General features: G+C 34.8%; 1 protein-coding gene across 5 annotated transcripts in view; it reads right to left on the bottom strand.

Annotated features, from left to right (window-relative positions):
- The window catches only part of CAMSAP2 (calmodulin regulated spectrin associated protein family member 2), a 132,477-nt gene that overhangs the window by 23,272 nt on the left and 84,686 nt on the right, over positions 1-24,519 (bottom strand). For 3 of the 5 annotated variants that reach the window (XM_063113591.1, XM_063113588.1, XM_063113587.1), the window contains 5 exons: positions 15,335-15,367; positions 12,070-12,211; positions 11,617-11,756; positions 4,245-4,338; positions 2,465-2,558 (listed from right to left, as the gene is read on the bottom strand). In XM_063113591.1, coding sequence (XP_062969661.1) covers positions 2,465-2,558; positions 4,245-4,338; positions 11,617-11,756; positions 12,070-12,211; positions 15,335-15,367 — 503 coding nt within the window. The remainder of the gene's footprint in view (positions 1-2,464; positions 2,559-4,244; positions 4,339-11,616; positions 11,757-12,069; positions 12,212-15,334; positions 15,368-24,519) is intronic. The other 2 variants (XM_063113590.1, XM_063113589.1) reach the window with 1 other exon arrangement.

Raw genomic sequence — 24,519 nt, forward strand, 5'->3', positions numbered from 1 at the left:
CCTCCCCCTCTTCCTCTCCCCTCCCCCACAATTACGCTAGATTTCTTCTCTCCTTCTGAAAGAATAATGGTTACTCTGTTGATTTGTTGCCTAGATGATCTGTCCAATGCTGAGAGGTGTGAACGGGTCGCCCAATATTATCATAGAGCAGATGCTTCTTCTGTCACTCTGAAATGGGCTTTGTGGAGAGAGACATCCTCTTCTTTTCTTTCTCTGCTGGTGACTCTCCTTGTGTGAATGCACTCCAGTGGCTGGCGGACCATCTGCATGGTGGTTGTGGCATCTTTTGCGGCAGCCATGGTTACTGTGGTGGCTATGGTGGGCCACCCACATGGAGGTGATGTTTTTGGCATGCTCTTTGGCACTGGCGGTGTGCCTGGTTGTGGGATGTGTCTGGTCCCCGGCTCCATACCTTGGGTCCCCAGGCAGGCCTCGAGGCACTGGTGTGGTCTGCCTGGTTGTGGGGAGTGGGGGAGTCCACTCCCTGGCTCCGTAGCTTGGGTCACTGGGCAGGCCCCAAGGTGCTGGCTTGGTATGCCTGGTTGTGGGAGGAGGACCCAGTCCCCTTCTCCATACTTCGGGTCCCCAAGGCATGCCCCGAGGCATTGGCATGGTGTGTCTGGTTGTGGGAGGGGGGGGTCAGGTCCCCTTCTCCATGACTCGGGTCACCAAGCAGGCCCCAAGGTGCTGGCGTGACATGCCTGGTTGTGGAAGGGGGGTCCGGTTCCCTTCTTCATGCTTAGGGTCCCTAGGTGGGCCCTGAGGTGCTGGCGCAGTGTGCCCAGATGTGGGAGTGGGGTCCGGTCCCAGACTCCAAGCCTCCAGTTCCCAGGCAGGCCCCAAGGCACTGGTGGTGTACCTGGGCTGGAACTAATTTTTTGTCCTTTGCTTACTTCTAAAATGGGGGAACTTCCTGTGGGAACCAGTACTTGAGCTGTGTGATTGAGCTAAATTGCAGCTTTGCTGCTGTTTTCCTAGGGAAGGTTTTTGTGCAGCTCAGGGTTTAATGGTTGACCTTATAGGTACTCGCGGCTCTCCAGAGACTCGGTGGATCTGGGTTGTGTAGAAACTTTGATCTGGGCCTGAGTTTTTTCATCAAACTGCACCCCATGCAATTCTGCATTCCTGACCAGTCTCCTCTGAGTGTTCCTACACTGATTGGGGGGTGGATCAGCTGTCCTTGCGGTGTCCCAATGTTCTTCTGGTGGGCCTGTCTCCCCCACCGCCCGTGCTCCAAACACTTCCCATGGGACGGGCCCTGAGCCGGTCCCTTGTGTTGACTCAATGGCCTCTGAATGGCTCCCTTTTTTCAGTTGTTCTGGCTCCTCGCTCCTGTGTGGGTCCATGGGAACCCTATTAGTGTTCTTGCTGTCGTGGGGCCACCAAGACCCTCTTCTCCCCTTCAGCCTCCAAGTAACTCCATCTGAAGAGCACAGCTGCAGCTTCTGCCTGCTCTTGCTCCATGCACTCAGCAGCTCCAGGCTTAAAGCAGCCGTGGCCTGAAACACTCTGAGCAGTTTTTTCTTTCTCTCATCATAGTTTCTCCCGCCTTCACGAACTCTGTAGGTCTCTCCTCCTCTTCCCCTGAGCTCCAGCAGCCCCAGCTTGCCTGATGTTACATTTTTATAGTTGTAAATTGGTTGACTTGTGGGAAGGAGTGACACTGTGGACCATCTATTCTGCCATCTTGACTGGAACTCTTCTTAATTGTATTTTTAATTGATCTGCTTGAATTTCTAAAAAACTCACAACATACATCAATTTTAGACTTAAAAAATCAGATATATTAGGGAGTCTAAAGTCAATATAAATTTTAGGTTCTAATAAATACAAATGAAAAGGTTCTTACAGGGTCTGCTGAAAAACATTTTTAAACAAACCAATATCCCTATCACATACTTGGCTCAGAAGTCAGGATTATCTCGATATTAAATGGTAGGACACTTTTACTGTGTTTACAATTCAGTTTCTGATATTAAGAACTAAAGCATTAGATAAAGATTTAATATTACAACAAATATACTATTATGATCTCTCAATAGGTATAACAATCAAATCAGTAAGCAAAACTGCTTTAAAGATTAAAAAAAAATCATAAAAAAATGAAAAAGTTGAGTAGAATTTTAAAATTTCCCCCCAAGACCCAAGAGTTACCTATTAGAAAATTCTCAATTATAAACAAGTTATGCAGCAAATGCTTAGTTTTAGGTCAGTTATTCAGACCTTAGAATATATCCTCCCATTTTTCTGTTTGGTTCATAAAAGCCTATTTATGAAACATTCATTTTAGTGTAAATTTCAATTATATTTAAGTTAAAATAGGCTTTAATAAGCTAAGCTAATTATAACTTAGTTCAAAATCCGACTGAAAATTTAAAAAGCCTGATTTAATGTAATAAAATATTATTTGATTTCATTAGTAAACAGAATAGCAATAGCGAAATGAAGTGATTGTAGAGTCTACCTTGAAGTGAAGTCAGAACTAAATGAACTATCCAAGACATTTCTTTTGGCAGCATTCAAGACAGGAATGGAAGGCATATCTTTCATGGGTTCCGCTAGAATAAAAGATAAAACTTCAAAATTACATGTTTACCATGTTTCTAACATTATTTCAAGAATTCTGGACCATAAACAAATGTTTAAAATTAATCTCTATTCCCCTTACTACTTACAGAGAAATCACCACGATAAAGTTTTCTTTTTAAATACTTTTCAAAGGATCAAATTTTCTTTATACTCTTCTCGAAGTATTCTAACTTAAAAAGAAATTCACTTGATTAAGGTAATGGCAGGGAAGGGAAGCCTAATATAAAATAAATGCAGATATTTAAAAATAAATTTGAGTGTTTAATTTTGTGAAAGCTTTCACAGAACTTCAGATACATATGGTCATCTTTGCTTCTTTATGAATTAGTTGGTATTTGGATAATCAATTAAAGAAAAAAATTCATTGGAAAATAATTAAACCCACTGGTATAGTTTACATTTTTCTAAGTAACTCTGGAGAAGACTTGATTTACTTTTTGACTTAGAGATCTAATGCAACAGCAATGTATGTGAAAATCTTATGTTAACTATTAAAAATTGTATAAATATTAGTTATGATAATCACTAAAGATATCTGACTTTACTTAATGGCCTTTGGGAAGGACCTCAACTTCTTCACAGGTATTCTTTGTTATATAATGGCTCAGTATTCAGAATCTGCCTTAAGCAGCTTAGAGATATAAACTAAATACTCATTATTGCATATTTCAATTTTTGCCCGAGATGCAGTGGGCTGCCTGAAGGAAGCTCATCATACTCACTAGAATGATATGCCTCCCCCTTGGGTATGTGTTTTTTCCTCCCTCCTTAACTTTTTTTTCAGGGGGGTCAGCAAGTCGGCGGTAAAGGTAACTATAGCAGTTAGAAAAATAAAATTTGGAGCCAAGAAAAGCCACTAAGTAGTTGAGATGCACAATAATCATATTTCTGTTGGGTGGGGGCAGCCACTGGAAGCAGAAAAAACTGGTCTCATAAGTTATGTTGGAAGAAAGTACTTCAGTGGGGCTAAACTTAATTTAGGATCATTTTTTTCCCCTGTAGAGCAAGCCTCTGGTTTTATAACAAAAGCCAACAGCAAATTTGTTTTGCTATATGAAATTTTCTTTAGAGAAATTTCAGGAAAATTTTTCTGTTCTTTATATCTAGGGATCTTCATAGCAACCTCCTTATTAGTTTTATTCTTATTGTGTACAACAATAGATCGTGATATTGTAATGATCACAAAACCTACTAGGCTTAAAAATATATACATACACACCTTTTTATGGTTTCATGACAAATTCAAGTTGTATTTGAATTAATACCAATTAAGGCCAATCCATAATTTGAGTAGATTCTGGGTAACAAAATGTTAAAAACTAAGGATCTAATAGGAAATAAGAGCTAAGGATAAGGATAAAGATGCAAAGAGAAGAAAATGGGCAAATAGTTAATAAAGCTAAAAGCTCCACACCATAAGACTTCAAATTCAGTCACTCTTTCCATTTTCTTTTTCTCCTCTTCTATCTTAATCATCTGTTTCTCACAGTGAATTTAGTGGCCTTACATATTAAAATACTCAGAATCTATCAAGGTAATAGCAGAAATCGAAAACAATTACAGGCTTCCCTCTAAAAGAATAACGAGGGGAGGTTACATAAACTTTACATTTTTTTCTGTTTATAGGAACATTCAAAATTAAAAAGATTGATTACCTCCTTGTGGAAGAACAACACGAGGCTGTACAAATGATGGCTTCACAACTTCAAACCACCAGAAGAGTTCTGCCATGAACACCAAATAATTACTCTATATAAGAAAGTTAAAAGAAACCTAAATTAGGTAAGATTTGATCACAGATTAATGATAAAGAGAACTTTATTCTGCTTTATCTATTAAACAGGTTTAAGCCTCATACATTCATCGCTATAGAATATCTACTATAGGCTATTAAACCTGGGACAGAATATTATATTAGCTCTTGTGGGTAAAAATTATAATAACTATTCAAACCTCTTTGCTGATTTGCTATATAGTTAGCACACATTAATCGTTCTAAACATGTAGAACTTTGATGTAATATATAAGGTACTTTTCTTCCAAAGTATATACAAAAACTTAAAGAGCTATTCAATCCTTTGACACTCTGAAGAGTGGTTATCATTTTCTAAAAATGATTAAGCTCTACTCACATCCCTAGAAATTTCTCCAAAAAGTAATTTGGTGTATAGTTAAAAAAATATTACATTTATGTGTTCATAATACTAAACTCAACAATAACCCCAAAACTCTAGATTATGACTAATTCTTAATAATTTTGAAATGTACAAACATTTTAATACAATTTAATGTTATCTGACTAATTTTGGAAAGTTAATATGGACAAGTCAATAATGTTTACATTTTATTATCTGTATTTGAAAATGCAATAATTTTTTAAATGGCTTAAAATTAAAAGGACTAAGGGTCCTTCCTCAAAAGCACATTTCTACTACAAGTTTATATTTTAAAATGCATATATCATAAAAGCTATACAAATGAAGAATTATTCTCATTTTAAGCATTTGTAAGTTTTAAAAACTAGCACTACACAAAATCTGTTTTCATAATCACTTAAAATAACATCATGCCTTTTAAATTTTGGGTATTTGGCATCTAATAAAATAATAACCGTCAAATTTATTAGTATTTGATGAGGTCTCATTTCATATTAAATTTGTTTTTAAAATTACCTCTGGAAATATGGGTATTTTCCAATGTTTTGCCTTCTTTTTCCTACCCGCTAATAGTGAATATATCCTTAAGGCTCTACACATTCTTTCCTTAGAGTTCATGCACTCTCTTGATTTTTTGTTTCTCTTATTTAAGCTGGTGACTTTCAAATATTCATCTCATACCTGATACTTCCAGAAGGCTACTGTATATGTAGGAAGTGAAGGAAAGAGAAGAATCAAGTGTGACTAAGGTTTTTTTCTTGAGCAACTGATACTACCATTCAATGAGATGGAGAAGGCTGGGAGAAACAGGTAGTGAAAAGAATCACAAGTTATCTTTGAGATGTTCATTAAACATTTAAGTGAACCTGTCATGTAGGGGGTTGAGTATAAGAGTCCAGTGTGTTATAGAGGATAATACGCACTGGTATAGAACTTGGTAGGTTTCCTTTACTTTCAGCATTTGCTTTTACTATAACTTACCAGAGTATTCAAATGTTTGTATACTAATATGCACTATTTGAACCAGCCATTAAAATTTGTCACGTTAAAAAAAAGTAATGAGAATGTTTATAATCCTTAAGGCTTGCACTGAATTTCATCCCTGACTGCTTTATCAGAAACCTTACATTCTTAACTATATTTCTCTCTGCTATACAATTTATCCTTCCCCTCTTAACTGAATCCTCTCTAGTTGGCTTTTAAACATGCGCAAATGTCTCCCACTAAAAAACAAAACAAAACTTCACTCAAGAACTCATCATTCTCCAGTTTCTCCCCACCTCTACCTTATTACCTCTTCACAAACTTCTTTTAGAGCAGGCCTATAGTAAAACTCTCCATTTCATTCCTTGCTACTCCCCAAACCACTCCAGTCTGGCATTGAGCCAAATCATTCCTCCAATAGCATCTGCTCAAGTTACCAATAACTTACACATGTTGCTTAAATCACACAGATTTTTCATCTTACTTGACTTCTCAGCAGCATCTGATACCCCTGATCTCTCGCCTCTTTGAAACACTGCCATGCCTATACCTATCAGCTACCAAATGACTCTCAAATGTATGGACTGTACTTACATATGCAATGGCCTACAGAGCATTTTCTTTTGGCTATCTCAAAGGCACTATGTCCAGAATTGAGATAGTGATCTTCCCCACAAATCTGACCTTATTCCAGTCCTATCACACTCCTCTTATACCAGTGTGCAAACCAGAAACCTAAGAGACATCCTTGACTCTCCTTCTATCTCCCTTCCCATATCCAATCCACCATCAAAGTCTGGAGATTTTGAATCCTAAATATTTCTAGAATCTACCTACTTCTTTACATCTTCATTATAACTACTCTGATTCAAACTGTTTTCATCTCTTGCTTGGAAGACAACAGCTTTTTCTTTGGCTTATTAAAAACAAACTTTTCAAAATGCAACCCCCACCTTCCTCCTTTGCATTGCTTTTGAGATAAAGGAGAAACTTAACAGGACCTACAAGAGGCTACCTCATTGAGTCCCTTTTTATCCCATCAGCTTCATTTAACGCCACATTCTCCAGGGTTGCTCATCTTACCCACCAGACTGTAAGGTCTAGAAAGACAAGGCTTGTGTTCATTTTTGTATCTTCAGTGTTTAAAACAGTATCTGGCACGTAATAGATGCCCAATAAATGTTTACTGAATAAATGTATAAATGAATGAATCTATGCATAACCAAAAGGACCTCAGCAAAACATCAAAACGTTGATAGGAAATATATATAGGTAATAAGACTACGATGATTAATCTTTTTTTCTTTATACTTATCTTTACAGTATACTTTCTAAAGCCAAAATATAAAATTATTTTATAAGTATTGGTGCTGAGTTCTATTCTACTAGTACAGTTAACTGAAAGCTGACTACATTTTTTGGAAAAGCACTGTGTAAGTGCTTGATAATTATCTGTTGACAGGAAAGGAATTAATATTTTAAGGACCTTGGTAAGAAAACCATCCTAATAACATAACTGTACTGTTTGGCCACAAGATGTCAGTACAGTAAGAAATGGTTTTCCCAGTAACTAAAGCTCATGAAGATTATTTCTTTCTGAATTTATGATGATTAAACAGCAATAAATCTGTCACCATATTCCAAAAATGATACCATATTAATTTCATTTAAAAGCTGCTCTTTCCTTCTTTTTTAAAGATGATCATATAGCTACATATTAACACTGTAAAACAATGTAAACAATACAGAAGAATACAGATATATAGACTATAGAATAAAAAGGAAAAGTATGCTTTAACCCCTTTCCCCAAAATCCTAATGCCACACTCAGAAAAAAACACTCTTAACAGTTTTGTATGCATCCTTCTATAGACTTTTTAGTGCATCTATATACAGGTACAAATTTGTATACAAATACAAAGAGGATTTTTAAAAAATACAAACTGCAGCACTCCATACATTATGTTTGTTACCTGCTTTCTTCACTTAACGTCTTGGAAAGTTTTCTTTATTCGTAAAAATACCTCTACCTCCTTCCTTTAAACAGCTCAAGTGTACTACAAAACATTTAAAATATGCCCTTTTGTAGGGTAAATGCTGGACATAGCCCTAATCCTCCTTCCCCCCTGGTCAAGGTAGTTATCCAAGGAAAGGCACGTCCCCTTTAAGAATGAACAGAAGGCTGGAGGGAGCAGGGACCCTAAGTAAATGAACTAGCATGCTGGAGCCACGGGGAACAGCCAGTATCTACTTATCTACTCAGCCGGATCTCCTGAGCTCTGAGTTATGTGAGCTGGGTGAGGGTCTGAAATGATTTATTCCCCTACTCTGCCCTGTTCACTATATAACTGTTGTATGTATTCCATGGCAGCGTGGATTTTCTGTCCAACGACTGCCTCAGTATCTGTCTTAAGTCTAACAAACCAATGTCTCTACCTGTTGGACCTCTGGGTGAGTCCTTTGGTATAGGCAAACACTACACGAGTGCCCTCGCAGAATTGGGTCTCCCGAGTTACACCTATTAAGATGGATTGTTTCCAACTTTTCACTACAGTGAACAATCCTTACACATGTCTCTGTGCATTTTAAATTTGGTTAGATAATGTGAAACTATCCTCTAAAATGACCACACCAGTTTATACTTCTACCAAGAGGGGAAGACAGTGCTTACTCTCTACACTTTCATAAACACTTGTTATTAAAATTAAAGTGAAAATGAGGTGCCCAGCATCATGCACCAAGCAACCTCTTTAAGGGTAAAAGTCTTAAGTTATTCAACTGAAGTAAAAGCTATGGTTCTAGTAATTTAGCAAAGAATACAGAAAGTGACCAAAGCCCTTTCTGTAAACAACTATTTAATTTTAAATTTTCCTAATTTAAGAAAACATCTTTATATCTGGATCAAGCCCAGACGAAGTTGATCTAAATATCAGGACCATATATAATTTATTGGAAGCCTAAGGTATACCAACTTAAACAAGTGTAATCTTACATCTCAATGTATTTAGACAGATGATTTCTTTTCCCTTTGAGATTAGATTACAGAAGTAGTATTTAAATTTTTTAATAAGGAAGTGCCAGAAAAGGCACTAACAAGATATATATGAAAGTAATATTTCCTAACTTGATTTCCTAAAAATGACGAGATGTAAACCTTCAAAATTAATCAACGTTTTTCTTTTGATGTGTCAGATAGCAGGAAGTGGGTACTATTTTGGGTCAATGTAAGCAGTGACTTATTTTGGAAATGCCTTTACCATCGGCTCTATTTTCTGCCTTCTGATAATCCAGTAATAGTTAAAGGAAAAAAGATATAAATATCAGAAAGTAAAAATTTAAAGCACAAATACCACTAGCATCACTGTGAGAGGAGGCCATTAGCAGTTTTTATTAAGGTTGGCATTGGAACTATGACTAGGATTGATATAAAGTTGCTCCTCTCAGCCAGACTTTTAAATAACATCTATTATAAAATCATTTATTCTTAAATCCTTGAAATAGAAGTAGTAAACTTTAGGCAGGTATATAAGAGACATAAAGGAATTTTATAGCTGTGGGCCACTGAGAACAACAAGGATTGCTTCACAGCATAACATTCTGGATCAAGAAGCTGCTTTTTAACTTGTAGCTCAGAAGCAGACATGTTTGAGACATGTGTCTTTGCCACTAGAAAGTAAGTTCCAAAAGGACAAGGATCTTTCTCTGTTTTGCCTACCAAATTATCCCAGTCACCTAGAACACTACTAGGTGCTCAATAAATACTTCTTGAAAAAACAGCAGTAAGCAGTGGCATATCATTAACAGGCAATGTGTGATATTCTGAAAAAAGGGGCAAATGTAGTGGTTAATATTAAAATAGAATTCGTTTTTAAAACATTAATTTCCAGACTACTATTTTAATATTTCCTACCTTCTTTCTTTCCCTGTCTAGGTTTTGTCTCAAGTTCTGGGATCTGAAGGATCCCTCAGACATATTCCACAGTCCTGCTGAATGTTGAAAGTGACCAGTATTTCCTCTCGCTATTTCCTTATGCTAAGCTCTTATCTCTATTACAGCACAGCATTGTCACTGTTTACCAATATGTCTCCTCTGCTAAACCACTGGAAGTCTATCAGGAATGTAAGCACCTTGACGGCAGGTTTATTGGAGGTGTGTGTGTGGGGGGGGGTTCATTGCTTTATCCTCAATACTGAGCATAGTGACTGGCACATGTAGACACTCAATAAATATTTCTTATGAATGAATAAATGAATGAATTCTTCAGCCTTAACACAGTGCCTGACATAAAATAAGTTCTCACCAAATATTTGTCGAACATTAGTGTGGGTCCTGAAATGTTCTAAAAGTTATAATAATCCCCAATTCTGCCATTTTACATTTTGCTGACAAAGTTATATAATGCTAGCTCTCTTTTCATTTTAATAACTTTTACATACTTACATTCTGTAGTTTCTTTGGACAGTGTTTTATTACGCTTTGTTCTAACGATACACATAATGACACTTAATGGTTCTCCCGAGTAGCTACAAACCCTAAAATTCTTCAAAAGCAACAGACGTATGTACCCAGTTCATTTTCACAATCTGCTTTTGAATCGTTTACCAGAACATAAACTGTATCCATGGCAGTTGCCTCCCACCATGTATTACTTAAAAACAAATCTTGAATTTCAAATAAATGACTATTTTTAAAACATTTTATTCTAACATTTATTTGTACGTATCTGTCCGGTCCAGTGTGTTGTTTCAATACATGCATATACTGCACAGTGATTCACTTCGAGTAGACAGCACAGTTTTGTCCACTTCTCCTCAATCACTACTTTAAACACTCTATTTTTCTTTGGGAATTAAAAGGAAAAGCCCCCAAAGTTTTCAATATCCACAATTATAGTACAGTTATATTGTAGCTCAAGATTTTATAAAATGGCCTAAATGACTCAATTACAAAACATTTCTGATTTCTGAATTCACTTTATGTTAATGCCACACAAAATACAACACTAATATTACGAAAATAATCTCTGAAGGGTAAGAAATAATCCTTGAAGTATTAAAAATATAGTATAATTAATACAGCCTAATTTTCAACATTAGGAATGGAATGCAATTTTCAAAAATCCACTTGTGATTGTTATTTTTAACATTTAACGTCAATGCTAACAAAATATAATCCACTTACAATTAAGGAAATAATACTACCCATGGGAAATTTTAATTATTCTTTTAACAAAATCTAAAAGCAAACACTAATAGTCAAAGGTTAATAAAGAAGACAAATGTCAAATAATCTGATGGCTAAAGAGTAATTATGAATGACCTAGTGAGAATAAATAAACTAAATTTAAATTTCATGCTCAATAACTCACCATACACATAAAATATGCAAGGATACCATATCGTTTTATATAACTATATATCTATTACATACTTATGCATCATGGTAGTTAAATAGTTTAATTAATTTTCAATTAATTTTTTATTTAATTAAAAAATTTTCAAGAAAAATAAGGCTTCATTACTTACAAAAAAAGAATCCTACTATTTGTTAGCATCTATCTATGGTCCAGAAACACTTAATGGCGCATCCTCTATTTTGCCAACATTAAGACAACAGATCAGTTTTGTACATGAGACTCTATGTTCTGCTTTGCACTGTAAAAGAAATCTGTAGCTAACAGTGTAAATTATTTTAAAACATAAAATAAGCAGAAATATCAAACAAAACTATTTTTTCAAAAGCTATTTTGACTGATATGGTTAATCTGTAAGCTTAACCCGTGGCTATGCTTGTGCTTATGACATGCTTGTGACTGCCACCATGTTATATGTTTGTTTTAAACAAACTTTAACAAAGCCAAGGGAAAAAAGAAAATATTTAATTTACCTTTATGGATGAAGCAGCATAGAGCATATCTTCTAGGGTAAAATGGCAACACTGGTTCAAGTATTCTTGGCAAAATTCTTGAATCAGCTGCAGATTATATAGGCTATCAGCCAAAGACATAGTTTCTTTCAAACAAATATCTTCAAATAGAAAAAGAGCAAGGTGATGACTTTGGGTTAATTTGATAATACATTTCAACTCCATTTCATAACTAGTGACTTAGCACAAATATACAATTATGTGGAATCTGTTTAACAAACATACATTTATAAACATAGTGGTCATTACACAAAAAGACTTAGAAACCAAGCACTACTTTTCCAAGCTATCTTCCTCAGAATTATACATAAATGTTCTTTTTTTAAAAAGCCTTCATTACTTTTTAAATATTATTATCTTAAATATTTGTTACCAAATATCCACAGCTCAGAAATATTTCACTGGAACACTTACCCTCTAATCTGACAACACCAGGACAGTAAAAATGAATAAGGGCAGCTAATGCACAGCCATCTGTACCATCTTTCAACAAATTTTCTACCAATGGAATGCAAGGCAGTTGCTTAAGCAATGTTTGCTCTTTCCTATAACGAGCCTAGGGAAAAAAAAAAAAAGAGAGAGAGAGAGATGAAAATAAGTACTAAGCATCATACAGGAAAAAAAATCACTACTGTAGATTCTAATGTATCAGTAATAAAATATAAATCAAGAGAAAGGAGAACTACTTACCAATATCCTTCTTTTCCAAATAATATTAGATACTACCAAAGTTAAGCACACAGTGACAGTACTGTAACTTTGAAGCTAAATACTTAATATAACATTATATTGTTAATTTACATGAAATGGCATTTGGCTTAAATACTTCAATATTACAAAACAGACTTTGAACACTTTGTACCCAAATCATTAGTTCTGCTCTTTTATAGTTAATAATAAAATTCATTTACTTTTAATGCTAGATTTAATTTAGAATGAAATTTTTTATACAGAAAGACTGAAAGTTCTTATATAGGAAGAACAAGAGTTCTATTCGGGCAGAAAGAATTACAAGAATTATCAAAAGCGGTGAGGGGAACAGGATTTTTTTTTTCCTCTTAAAGGAAATTTGGAGATAAGAAAAATCACTTTGAGGAACTGGAATAACACCACCAACACATTCTGGCTTATCATTTCAATGCTGAGAAATGCAATTAAAGAATTAACTTTGAAACTGAAAAAACCCTCCAAATTCAGGTTTTATTAACCATTAACAGTATGAGGGTTCCTGCTACCTCTCAGAAAAATAGAAGAAACCTTTGTATTTTAAAGATTGTTCTGTGTGGCTGGATACAAAATTTTAAGACAGTTCTCTCAAAATGAGACATGCTGTAAAAGTGGTTAAGAGAACAAGCTTGAGTAAGATTACCTGGGTTCAGATCCTGGTTCTGCCACTTATTAGCTTTGTGATCTTGGACAAGATACTAAAATTCTCATTTCTCATATTATAATAATCATACCTACTTCATAAAACCAATGGAGGATTAAACAAGATGATGGACACAAAGTGCTGTGCACACTGCTGGGCACATAGCAATCAATAAAGCTTAGCTGTTAATAGCGATTAGCTCTCCTAAAGCTAAGAAAAATAATGCTGAAGATTTAGTGAAGTTGCATACTAAAGTTAAAACACACACTAAAACTTGATTATATAGGTTACTGATATTTAAAGTTATTTTTTTGAAAAAGATAATCAAAACTAACTTTTATTCTAATGCTATCTAAACTGGTTATCTCTATATTTCATTCATAAAATCATGGGATAAAATACCTTTGTGAGAATAAAAATTAAAAAATAAAAATCTACTGAAAGAGAACATTTAACATTTGATGGTGAAGTTAGATTCCTTTTAAATGACACGCCTCAAAAAAGCATATACATTAGTGAAGAAAGAGATATTTATCCCTGCTTCCCTCTCACCAGCTACCCAAGGATAAGATTCATGGAGCATATTTTCCTCTTGAAGGTTTTTTGAGGAACCTGTCCTTATTAATCAGTGCAGGTACGAAATGGTTTGTTTCTAACTCAGAGAGTGCTTATATTCAGAAAAAAATTACCTACACGTACTATACAGATTCTTTAGTTGATTACTGATTTTTATATATAATCCTTAGAAAACTTCCTCACTTCGCTGCTAGGAGTTAGTTTAAAAACCAAGCATAAGAAGACAAGAGGAGGGAGAAGAGGAGAGGGGAGAGGGATGTGGGAAGGGAAATGGGAAGGAAGAGAGGAGGGGAGAAGGGAAAGTGTAGAAGAGATAGGTTTCAGGAGAGAGAGGAGGAGAGAAATCAACCAGTAGCATTTCAAGGTGGCCTTAAGCTACCTTTCTCATTTAGTAAGCACTGTTCCAGATCTTTACACTCTTTTGTTTGCTCATCTAGAATAAAAATAGTCTAAGTCTTGGACATCCTCTAAGTTGGACTGGACCCAGTCTCAAACTTCCCAGGACTAGCTTGTTTTCAGCCCACAATCTGAACTGGACTGAGCCAGGCATCCAGCATTGTAGAACGAAGAACTGAATTGTGTGATTTGTTCTATTCCTCTCTGCCAAGTAGCACTTCTGGACAAGGTGTGTGCCTGCATGCACGTGCACACACACACACACAGCTTTAGATGGTGTTAGCAATAAATGTCTATGATTTAGACTAGACAATCAGAGAATTATGAGTAGCATGTCAAAACATTTTTCTGAAGACTGTACCCTAGAAGATATATCAGATAAACCAACTTTAAATTTTGAGGATATGTGCAACTCTCAGAAAGTTCATCTGTAGTTCATGAAAGTTATAGGCCTTTTATATTTGAACATACTATAATGTGCTTTACTAAACCTTCTGCATGAAAACAGTCCATGTTCTTTCTACAAACTTAGAAATTTGGCATTTAAAAGGAGCACCATATTTTCTAAATTTCAACATTATGGTGAATTTCTAAATTACATATATATATTTGTTTTGTTTTTCGAGGCTGGCCAGTAAGGGGATCCAAACCCTTGACCAATATGGTGTTACCAGCACCATGCTCTCCCAAGTAAGCTAACTGGCCAGCCCTTCTAATTTATATTTTTATTCCAGAGAGTGTGAAATAGTTATTAAGTCGTTTAACCTCCCACTCACCCCCAAACACACGCATACATTTAATCCTGAAAGATTAACCCTTCAGGTCGAATCAAAACTTAATATTGTTTTGGTCCAATACTGGTGAGGACACAGAAAAACTTTTGCTTTTTAAATTACACAGAAAGTGAAGTGTCCTCTAAAATTCAGTCTGAAAAGAAAATGATTCTGTCAAAAAGATGATTTTAAAATACAGATAACTTACAGATGTATTTCAAATTCACTAAAATTGTTAAAATTAATGAGAACCTACATCCATAAGTTTCTGGTTATTTATTTATTTATGTATTTATTTATTTTTACCTACCTACTGATAGTCCATTAATACTGACAAGATTAGCAAAAGGATGCTTACCCTTTAAATTATTTTGAAAACTTCTAATCCAAACTTTGTGTAGATCTTTCACCTTTCCATTTTACATTATTATCAAATATCTTAAAATCCAGTCTCTATTCAGCGACTAACAGAATTACATGAAATGACTATACCAGCAAGTCACAAACAATAGCATTCTATAATTACAATATTGGAGAACAAATTGAAGTAGCTGCACAAACTTACTGGAACCAGTTTCCAAAACCATTTGGAAGGAGACTTCAGAGGAAGCAGCAGAAAAAAAAAAGGGAAAGCAAAAGGCAAAGGGAAAATTCATCAGAATTATTTTCAATTAATGGATTGTAATAAAGTTTCTGATTATGGAATTTCAAGTTTATAGTTCTCATAACATTTTCTCATATGTTAATTAATACTTTAAAAATATATAAGTTTCTAATAATAAAGACAACCACCTTCTCCTTCCCTCTCTCCTCTCCCCATACAGAAATTCATTTTTGGATATCTAGGATATGCTGCATACTTTGGCAGCAAAGAATTTTAATTCTGAATTCTGGAATCACGCATCATATTTAAAAAGAAATCTATAGCATAAAAGGGAAGTAAAAAGATTCTAGGGCTAGATTTGCAATCACAATTCTTAGATATTTGTAGACCAAGTCTACAAAGGCAATATTCTTCCCAATGGAAAAGGAAGAAAGATCATTTCAATAAACACAAGTATAAAGCAAACAGCAACGTAGTAGAATATACCAAGGTGATAATTTCTTTCATCTATATTAAAAGGTTCTTTTAGTTAAGAGAGAAAAGATCTAGTTGGCAATTCTTACTAGTTAAGACTGTTATAAGTCTCTAAAGCAACTAACTACTAACATAAAGAAAATATAAACGGTGTTAATTTTACTATCTAGGGGTGTCCCAAAGAATCTAATTTTTCTTTTTTAAAAAAATGAATATAATAAACCCATAATTTCAGATAACATAAATTTATAATTTGTGATTATTTATCTTTGTATTTCCTAGAACAATTTCTGGCAGCCCTGAATAAATATTTGTTGAACTGAACCAAACTAAATGGGATGTGAGTTAAAATTCACATTCAATTTTATGTAGAAAGTGTTTCCTACATAAATGAGCAGTAAAAATAAGTTTATTTGGAAAAATAAATAAGGTATTTTCAAGAACTTCAAGAATCAGAAAAATGTCATCTGAAGAATCAGAAAAATACCAGCTTCCCACATAGATAACATTTCCAATAAATTTCTCTTATACTATTATGAAAAATAACTCTAATAATTTTGTCGCACATATTTTAATCTCCCATTTAACCTGAAGTTTTTGACAGCTAAGGTTAAAACAGCTATAAAAACTACAAGAGCAGGACCAAAGAGCAGGAAGCTATTGAAAGATGTGTCACGGTTCCCAATTTACAACAGAAATTTAAAAACAAGAATTTTCTTGTTTTCTAGACTACAAGAATCGATTTCATAGAAACTGGTGATAACAAGAAATTATTGTGGACTATTAATAACAGCAGGTGTGCAAAGGAGTCTCTAATATTTTAAGTTACTCCATATTTCTTGTAAAATATTCAATAGTTGGATTTTTTTACTCATTCAGACTGCTCTGGCCTTTCTCTTGCTCTTCCATTGGCCTAAATTGGTGACAACCATCCTGTTAGAGGAAAAAAGAAAAACCACATAGATTGGCTATTTGAAGGAAACATGACTAAAAAAAAGTAAATGTACCAAAAGAACAAATAAATATTTATACCATGGATGCTTATATACTCATGCTTTAAAAGTTTAAATACATAGCACAAGTTCCTTGCTGAAGAATAACTGTTATTTCTGAAGTGATCAGCAGCAATTGTCCCCTCCTTTTGGTTTTCAGGAAATAACTGAACAAACTGCAACCCCAAATCCTGTTTTAAGATGTAAATAATTATGAGAACAAAGAGTTTTTAAAAGACCACGGACAATAGATGAAAAAACTTTTATTAAGTTTCCACGAAAGGCAGGGACCAACCCAAGCAGTCCGAACTTCCTGGGAATAGTTCTAATTTCAAGTATTCCTTTCCATTGTCTTTATAATACATGTTTGGCTAACCCTACATTTTGGTTAGTTGCTTTAGGACATGCCATTAATACTCCCCAAATAGTTCTATGTTTTCCTCTAGGTGTATACAACCACTTTGGGATGTGGGATAATTCCTGAACTACTTCTAGGTGCTCTCAGGACATTCTGGGAGGATACTTGTTTGGTCTTGGCCTTTATTGGGATCTTTCAGGGAGTTAATCATAGCTGTGACTTGTCACCACATAAATCATTAAGACTTAATCTCTTAGCTGTTACAGATAGGTCCAAAAGTTATATTAAATTACTGGTAGGAATGTAAAATTGTACAATCTCATTTGGAGGGGATTTTGGTAATATCTAACAGAACTATACATGCATTTACCCTTCAATCTAGCAATCCAAACTTCTAGGGCATTTATCCTGAAAATACACATCCAAGAAAATAAAAGTACATAAAGAGGTATAATATTATTTTTTACAGCACTATTTGTGATTGCAAAATACTGGAAACTACTTAAATGCCCACACATAGGAAAGTGCTTGAAGAAACTGGTACATACACACAATGGAGTACCATGCTGCTATAAAAATGAATGAAGAAGATTTAGAGAGTGATTTTCAGGATATAATGTTACGAAAAAAAGCAACTGCAAAAGAATAAATACCTTATATTTTGTCTTAGAAAGGAGGAGAAAGGAACATGCACATATATGCTTGGTCACCTACTAGGGCTGGCGGGGAGTGAAGGGTAGAAGAGGTAGGGGAGAGAGTGATACTTCTCTGAATATACCTCTTATGTGATTTTGACTTTTGGAATTATGTCAATGTTTTACATATTCAAAAAACAAAATTGGATCAACAACAATGGGTCAAAAAAGATCACTAAAACTGTATGAAAATAGAAACCAATTAACCCAATTGTATTTCAAAGGAATAACATAACAATAATGAAGGTGTGTGCATGTGAGGGAGGAACCAAGTAACTTTCACAGTATTTTCACTACATATTACCAGTTTAAAAAAAAAGAATTGCAAGGAAATCTTAAATTCTTCTTAATAGGTTTATTTTTCATATTGGAATGAGCATAACAATTCTGAAACTATTTTATATGTATTGTAGGATTGAGCAATTATTTATAAAATAAATATACTGACATTGTTAGAAGCCTGAGTTCTCATTATGGAAAGAAGAGTTGAGTGCGGAATACAGAAAAGCAAGGAAGAACTCTGTGGAGCTAGATTGGAATTAGAGGTTTATATATGAACTCACAATCACGTATTTAAAAAAAATTTACTTCTGAGTTCTGTGTATTGAAATACGGCCTGGAAGTAATGACATTCCACTAGCAATGAGCCATCCAGTGCTCAGATTTTACAGTTTCTTAACACTATCCCTCATCAAAAAGAATCAGGACTTCTTGGAGAAATGGCTGATCCCAGGACTATGGTAAAGAAGCTACAAAATTAGCCTGAAACATCTTGTTGAGCCAGAAAGTAAGGAGGGCCTAAAAAAAAAAAGATAGATGAATGGATGGCAGCATATCAAAAGGGCCAAGGAGTTAGTAGTTTGAAGGGGCTCCCACAGACCAAATCTGAGACAATCTGAGCATTGAAATATATAGTCGATTCTAGGGCTGGGGTAGGAAAAAAGCAAAATGAGCCTGGAACAACCCGTAGTGCCAGAAAGTAAGAAGTGCTTAAAAAACAAAAGGATGGGGGTGTATTCAAGGGATAAAAGAGCCAACCTGAAAGAGTTACTAATTGCTGAAGATGGAAAAATCTGAGCAACAAAGTAAACAATGCAGTATTGGGTTATAACCCAGAGCATAAAATAAACATACACAAGTCCATACTGATAAAAATAAATGATTGAGTATATAAGTAGATGTGGGAAAAGACACAAACACTCTTTACAGAAGAATTCCAGACAGTATATGTAGATATTCTCTCCTTCAGGGAGCGAACTTAATTTCCTTTCCCTGGAGTGTGAGAACAAAATATCAAAAAGGAAAAATAGTAGCTCTATAATGGAGAAACCTGACAGACATTACCTTAACCGAGTGATCAAGGTTAACATAACTAGTGATAAATAATGTTCATATTATGTACCCCCAATATATATGATATCACCTCTGTGGTATTCTTCTTTAAAAACCCTAAGCTCCAATTTAATAATCAGAAACATCAAACAAACCCAAATTTAGAGACACTGTACAAAACACCTGACCAATACTCAAAGAACATTAGTGGAAAAGTGATGGAATCTAGTCTGTAGTGTAGTCAATAATAACTTGTCAGTGTTACTTTCTTAGTGTTACAGTTTATATCTAAGATGTTAACATTAGGGAAAACTGGGTAAAGCTGTACTATCTTTGAAACTTTCCTACAAATCTATAATTATTGCAAAATAAACAAGTTTATTCAGAAATAAATACATATGGACAAAAATAGATTATAACACATTAAAGAAAATAAGAATTCATTAGTTCATACAGATAATAAAGGGATGATAGACAGAAAGATAGAAGAGGACAAACTCTTGCTTATAACAGAATGCTAATAAATACAGAAGAAATGACAAAGTTAGAAAATTGCCATTTTTGTAACCATTATGGTAAAATCTAATTCAGTGAATCATTATAAAAACTAATTCAGGTAGGAGTCATCAATGAATGCTAAATCTAGGATGAGGGGAAACTTTAAAGAGGAACAGGATATTTACAGTGTCAAAGTATCTCCTCTCAAATTACCTACTACAAAAGGAAAAATAATAAACATGTAGTCAAGAACCCAGACAATACCTTAATCAAATGATCAAAATTAACACCATCTAATAGAGGCATATGGATATCATGTGCCTCTCAATATGATACCGTGAGAAGGACACAATTTACATAGTATTCCAGTCTGAAAAGTACAACACAATCTAATTACGGGGAAATATCAGAAAAATTCCAAATTGAAGGATATTCTATTAAAATAATCTATATTCTTAAAAAATGTCAAGGCCATAAGCAAAAAAGAAAAGTTAAGGAATTGTTTCAGTTTGAAGAAGACTAGAGACATGACCGCTAAATATATGAATTGTATTATATCAGCATTAAATTATCTGTATCATAGTTATGTAAGTGAACAGCCTTGTTCTTAGGAAATATACATTGAAGTATTAAGGGGGGTGAAGGGATATGATACATGCAATCTTCTTTCGAATGTTTTAGAAAATTTTACATGTTTATGGGGGGGTAGAGAGAGAATGATAAAGCAAATGAGGCAAACTGTCAAAAATAACTGATCAATCTGGGTAAAGAGTTTATGAGAGTTCTTTTTCAAAATTGTTGCAACTTTCTGGAAGTCTGAAATCACTTCAAAAGAAATGTTCTTTTTTTTTTTTTTTTAATTTTATTTTGTCGATATACATTGTGGCTGATTATTGCTCCCCATCACCAAAACCTCCCTCCCTTCTCCCTCCCCCCTCCCCCGCAACAATGTCCTTTCTTTTTGCTTGTCGTATCAACTTCAAATAATTGTGGTTGTTATATCTTCTCCCCCCCCCCCCCGGTTTGTGTGTGTGTGTGTGTGTGTGTGTGTGTGAATTTATATATTAATTTTTAGCTCCCACCAATAAGTGAGAACATGTGGTATTTCTCTTTCTGTGCCTGACTTGTTTCACTTAATATAATTCTCTCAAGGTCCATCCATGTTGTTGCAAATGGCAGTATTTCATTCGTTTTTATAGCTGAGTAGTATTCCATTGTGTAGATGTACCACATTTTCCGTATCCACTCATCCGATGATGGGCATTTGGGCTGGTTCCAACTCTTGGCTATTGTAAAGAGTGCTGCGATAAACATTGGGAAACAGGTATACCTTCGACTTGATGATTTCCATTCCTCTGGGTATATTCCCAACAGTGGGATAGCTGGGTCGTATGGTAGATCTATCTGCAATTGTTTGAGGAACCACCATACCATTTTCCATAGAGGCTGCACCATTTTGCAGTCCCACCAACAATGTATGAGAGCTCCTTTTTCTCCGCAGCCTCGCCAGCATTTATCGTTCATAGTCTTTTGGATTTTAGCCATCCTAACTGGGGTTAGATGATATCTCAGTGTGGTTTTGATTTGCATTTCCCGGATGCTGAGTGATGTTGAGCATTTTTTCATATGTCTGTTGGCCATTTGTATATCTTCCTTAGAGAAATGCCTACTTAGCTCTTTTGCCCAGTTTTTAATTGGGTTGCTTGTTTTGTTCTTGTACAGTTGTTTGAGTTCCTTATATATTCTGGATATTAATCCTTTGTCAGATATATATTTTGCAAATATTTTCTCCATATTTTCTCCCACTCTGTTGGTTGTCTTTTAACTCTTTTAATTGTTTCTTTTGCTGTGCAGAAGCTTTTTAGTTTGATATAATCCCATTTGTTTATTTTTCCTTTGGTTGCCCGTGCTTTTGGGGTCGTATTCATGAAGTCTGTGCCCAGTCCTATTTCCTGAAGTGTTTCTCCTATGTTTTCTTTAAGAAGTTTTATTGTTTCAGGGTGTATATTTAAATCCTTAATCCATTTTGAGTTGATTTTAGTATACGGCGAGAGGTATGGATCTAGTTTCATTCTCCTGCATATGGATATCCAGTTGTCCCAGCACCATTTGCTGAAGAGGCAGTCCCTTCGCCAGTGAATAGGCTTGGTGCCTTTGTCAAAGTTCAGCTGACAGTAAGTGTGTGGGTTGATTTCTGGATTCTCTATTCTATTCCATTGGTCAGTGTGTCTGTTTTTATGCCAGTACCATACTGTTTTGGTTATTATAGCTTTGTAGTATAGCTTAAAGTCAGGTAGTGTTATGCCTCCAGCTTTATTTTTTTTGCTCAGTATTGCTTTGGCTATGCGTGGTCTTTTATTGTTCCATATAAATGTCTGGATAGTTTTTTCCATTTCTGAGAAAAATGTCTTTGGAATTTTGATGGGGATTGCATTGAATTTGTATATCACTTTGGGTAGTATGGACATTTTCACTATGTTGATTCTTCCAATCCAAGAGCATGGGATATCTTTCCATCTTCTTGTATCCTCTCTAATTTCTCTCAGCAGTGGTTTGTAGTTCTCATTATAGAGATTTTTCACCTCCTTGGTTAACTCAATTCCTAAGTATTTTATTTTTTTGGTGGCTATTGTAAATGGGCAGGCTTTCTTGATTTCTCTTTCTGCATGTTCACTATTGGAGAAAAGAAATGCTACTGATTTTTGTGTGTTGATTTTGTATCCTGCTACTGTGCTGAAATCATTTATCAATTCCAGCAGTTTTTTTGTAGAGGTTTTAGGCTGTTCGATATATAGGATCATGTCATCTGCAAACAGGGACAGTTTGACTTCATCTTTTCCAATCTGAATGCCCTTTATTTCCTTCTCTTCTCTGATTGCTCTGGCTAGTACTTCCAACACTATGTTGAATAGGAGTGGTGAGAGTGGGCATCCTTGTCTAGTTCCTGTTCTTAAAGGAAAAGCTTTCAGCTTTTCCCCATTCAGGATGATATTGGCTGTGGGTTTGGCATATATGGCTTTAATTATGTTGAGATACTTTCCCTCTATACCTAACTTATAGAGGGTCTTTGTCATGAATGAGTGCTGAACTTTATCAAATGCTTTTTCAGCATCTATAGAGATGATCATATGGTCCTTGTGTTTGAGTTTATTAATATGGTGTATCACATTTATTGATTTGCGTATGTTGAACCAACCTTGCATCCCTGGGATGAATCCCACTTGATCGTGATGAATAATTTTATGTATGTGTTGCTGTATTCTGTTTGCTAGTAATTTAGTGAGGATTTTTGCATCTATATTCATCAAGGATATCGGCCTGTAGTTTTCTTTTTTAGTTATATCTTTACCTGGTTTTGGTATCAGGATGATGTTTGCTTCATAGAATGAGTTTGGGAGATTTGCGTCCGTTTCAATCTTTTGGAATAGTTTGTAAAGAATCGGTGTCAATTCCTCTTTGAATGTATGGTAAAATTCTGCTGTGAATCCATCTGGTCCTGGGCTTTTCTTTGTTGGGAGCCTTCTGATAACAGCTTCAATCTCCTTTATTGTTATTGGTCTGTTCAAATTTTCTACATCTTCACGGTTCAGTTTTGGGAGCTTGTGTGTGTCCAGAAATTTATCCATTTCCTCCAGATTTTCAAATTTGTTGGCGTATAGTTGTTTATAGTAGTCTCGAATGATTCCTTGTATTTCAGATGAATCAGTTGTAATATCACCTTTTTCATTTCTAATTTTTGTTATTTGAGTCTTCTCTCTTCTTTTTTTTGTTAGCCATGCTAATGGTTTGTCAATTTTATTTATCTTTTCAAAAAACCAACTTTTTGATTCGTTGATCTTTTGAATTGTTTTTTGGTTTTCAATTTCATTCAAAAGAAATGTTCTTTAAAAGTTATGTTAAGGCCGGCCCGTGGCTCACTCGGTAGAGTGCGGTGCTGATAACACCAAGGCCACGGGTTCGGATCCTATATAGGGATGGTCGGTTTGCTCACTGGCTGAGCGTGGTGCTGACGAAAAGTTATGTTAAGTCTACTAGTATACCAAACCTAGTTTTTGTAGGATCTTGTGTCCAAATGCATAAGACTATTTGATCTATAAAACTGTTGGAGAAATCTAATTGTTACAGTACTCTAAAGCAAAAATTAAAACTGTGGTACCATCTCTGAACTCAAAAAATGTTTAATATGTCAAGTTCCTCACTGAACTGTACTAAGTGAGTCGATAAAACAAGAACATATCCTAGACTGGGAGTTGTGTTTTTCCTAAGGGTAAGTAAATTATTATTAAAGAGAAAAGATAAACTTGTTGGTAATAGGTATAAGAAATGAATTAGCACTGACCAAAGAAGCCCACACAAGGATAGATTTATAATTACAGAAAAGAATCCTAGAGGGAAGATTCTAAACAAACATGATCTAATTTAGACAGGTCAATTCTTCATGATTTTTTAACTGAAATAATGGTATGAAAAAGGAAATCAAGGTAAATCTAGGAGTCAAACTAAATGATGTATCTGAGAATGATACACTGTATTTGAACATTAAATGTTTGTTACATGTATACATGTATTAAATAGATGCCTTAATCAAGTACAAAGTCAGAGGTTACAAATCAATGTTTTCTAAAGTATGCTCTAAAGACCACTAATTCTATGGGACATTAGTAGACATCATCCATAAAAGAGTTCAAAGACCAAAAATGTTTGAAAATGGCTAGAGAGTATATTTGTGCCTTTAACACACTAAAATTGTAACATTCTTAAGGGAGCATAGACTAGGCAGCATTTCTCAAATGTATT

This window comes from Cynocephalus volans, chromosome 11 (assembly GCF_027409185.1).
Source record: "Cynocephalus volans isolate mCynVol1 chromosome 11, mCynVol1.pri, whole genome shotgun sequence".
Lineage (NCBI taxonomy): Eukaryota > Metazoa > Chordata > Mammalia > Dermoptera > Cynocephalidae > Cynocephalus > Cynocephalus volans.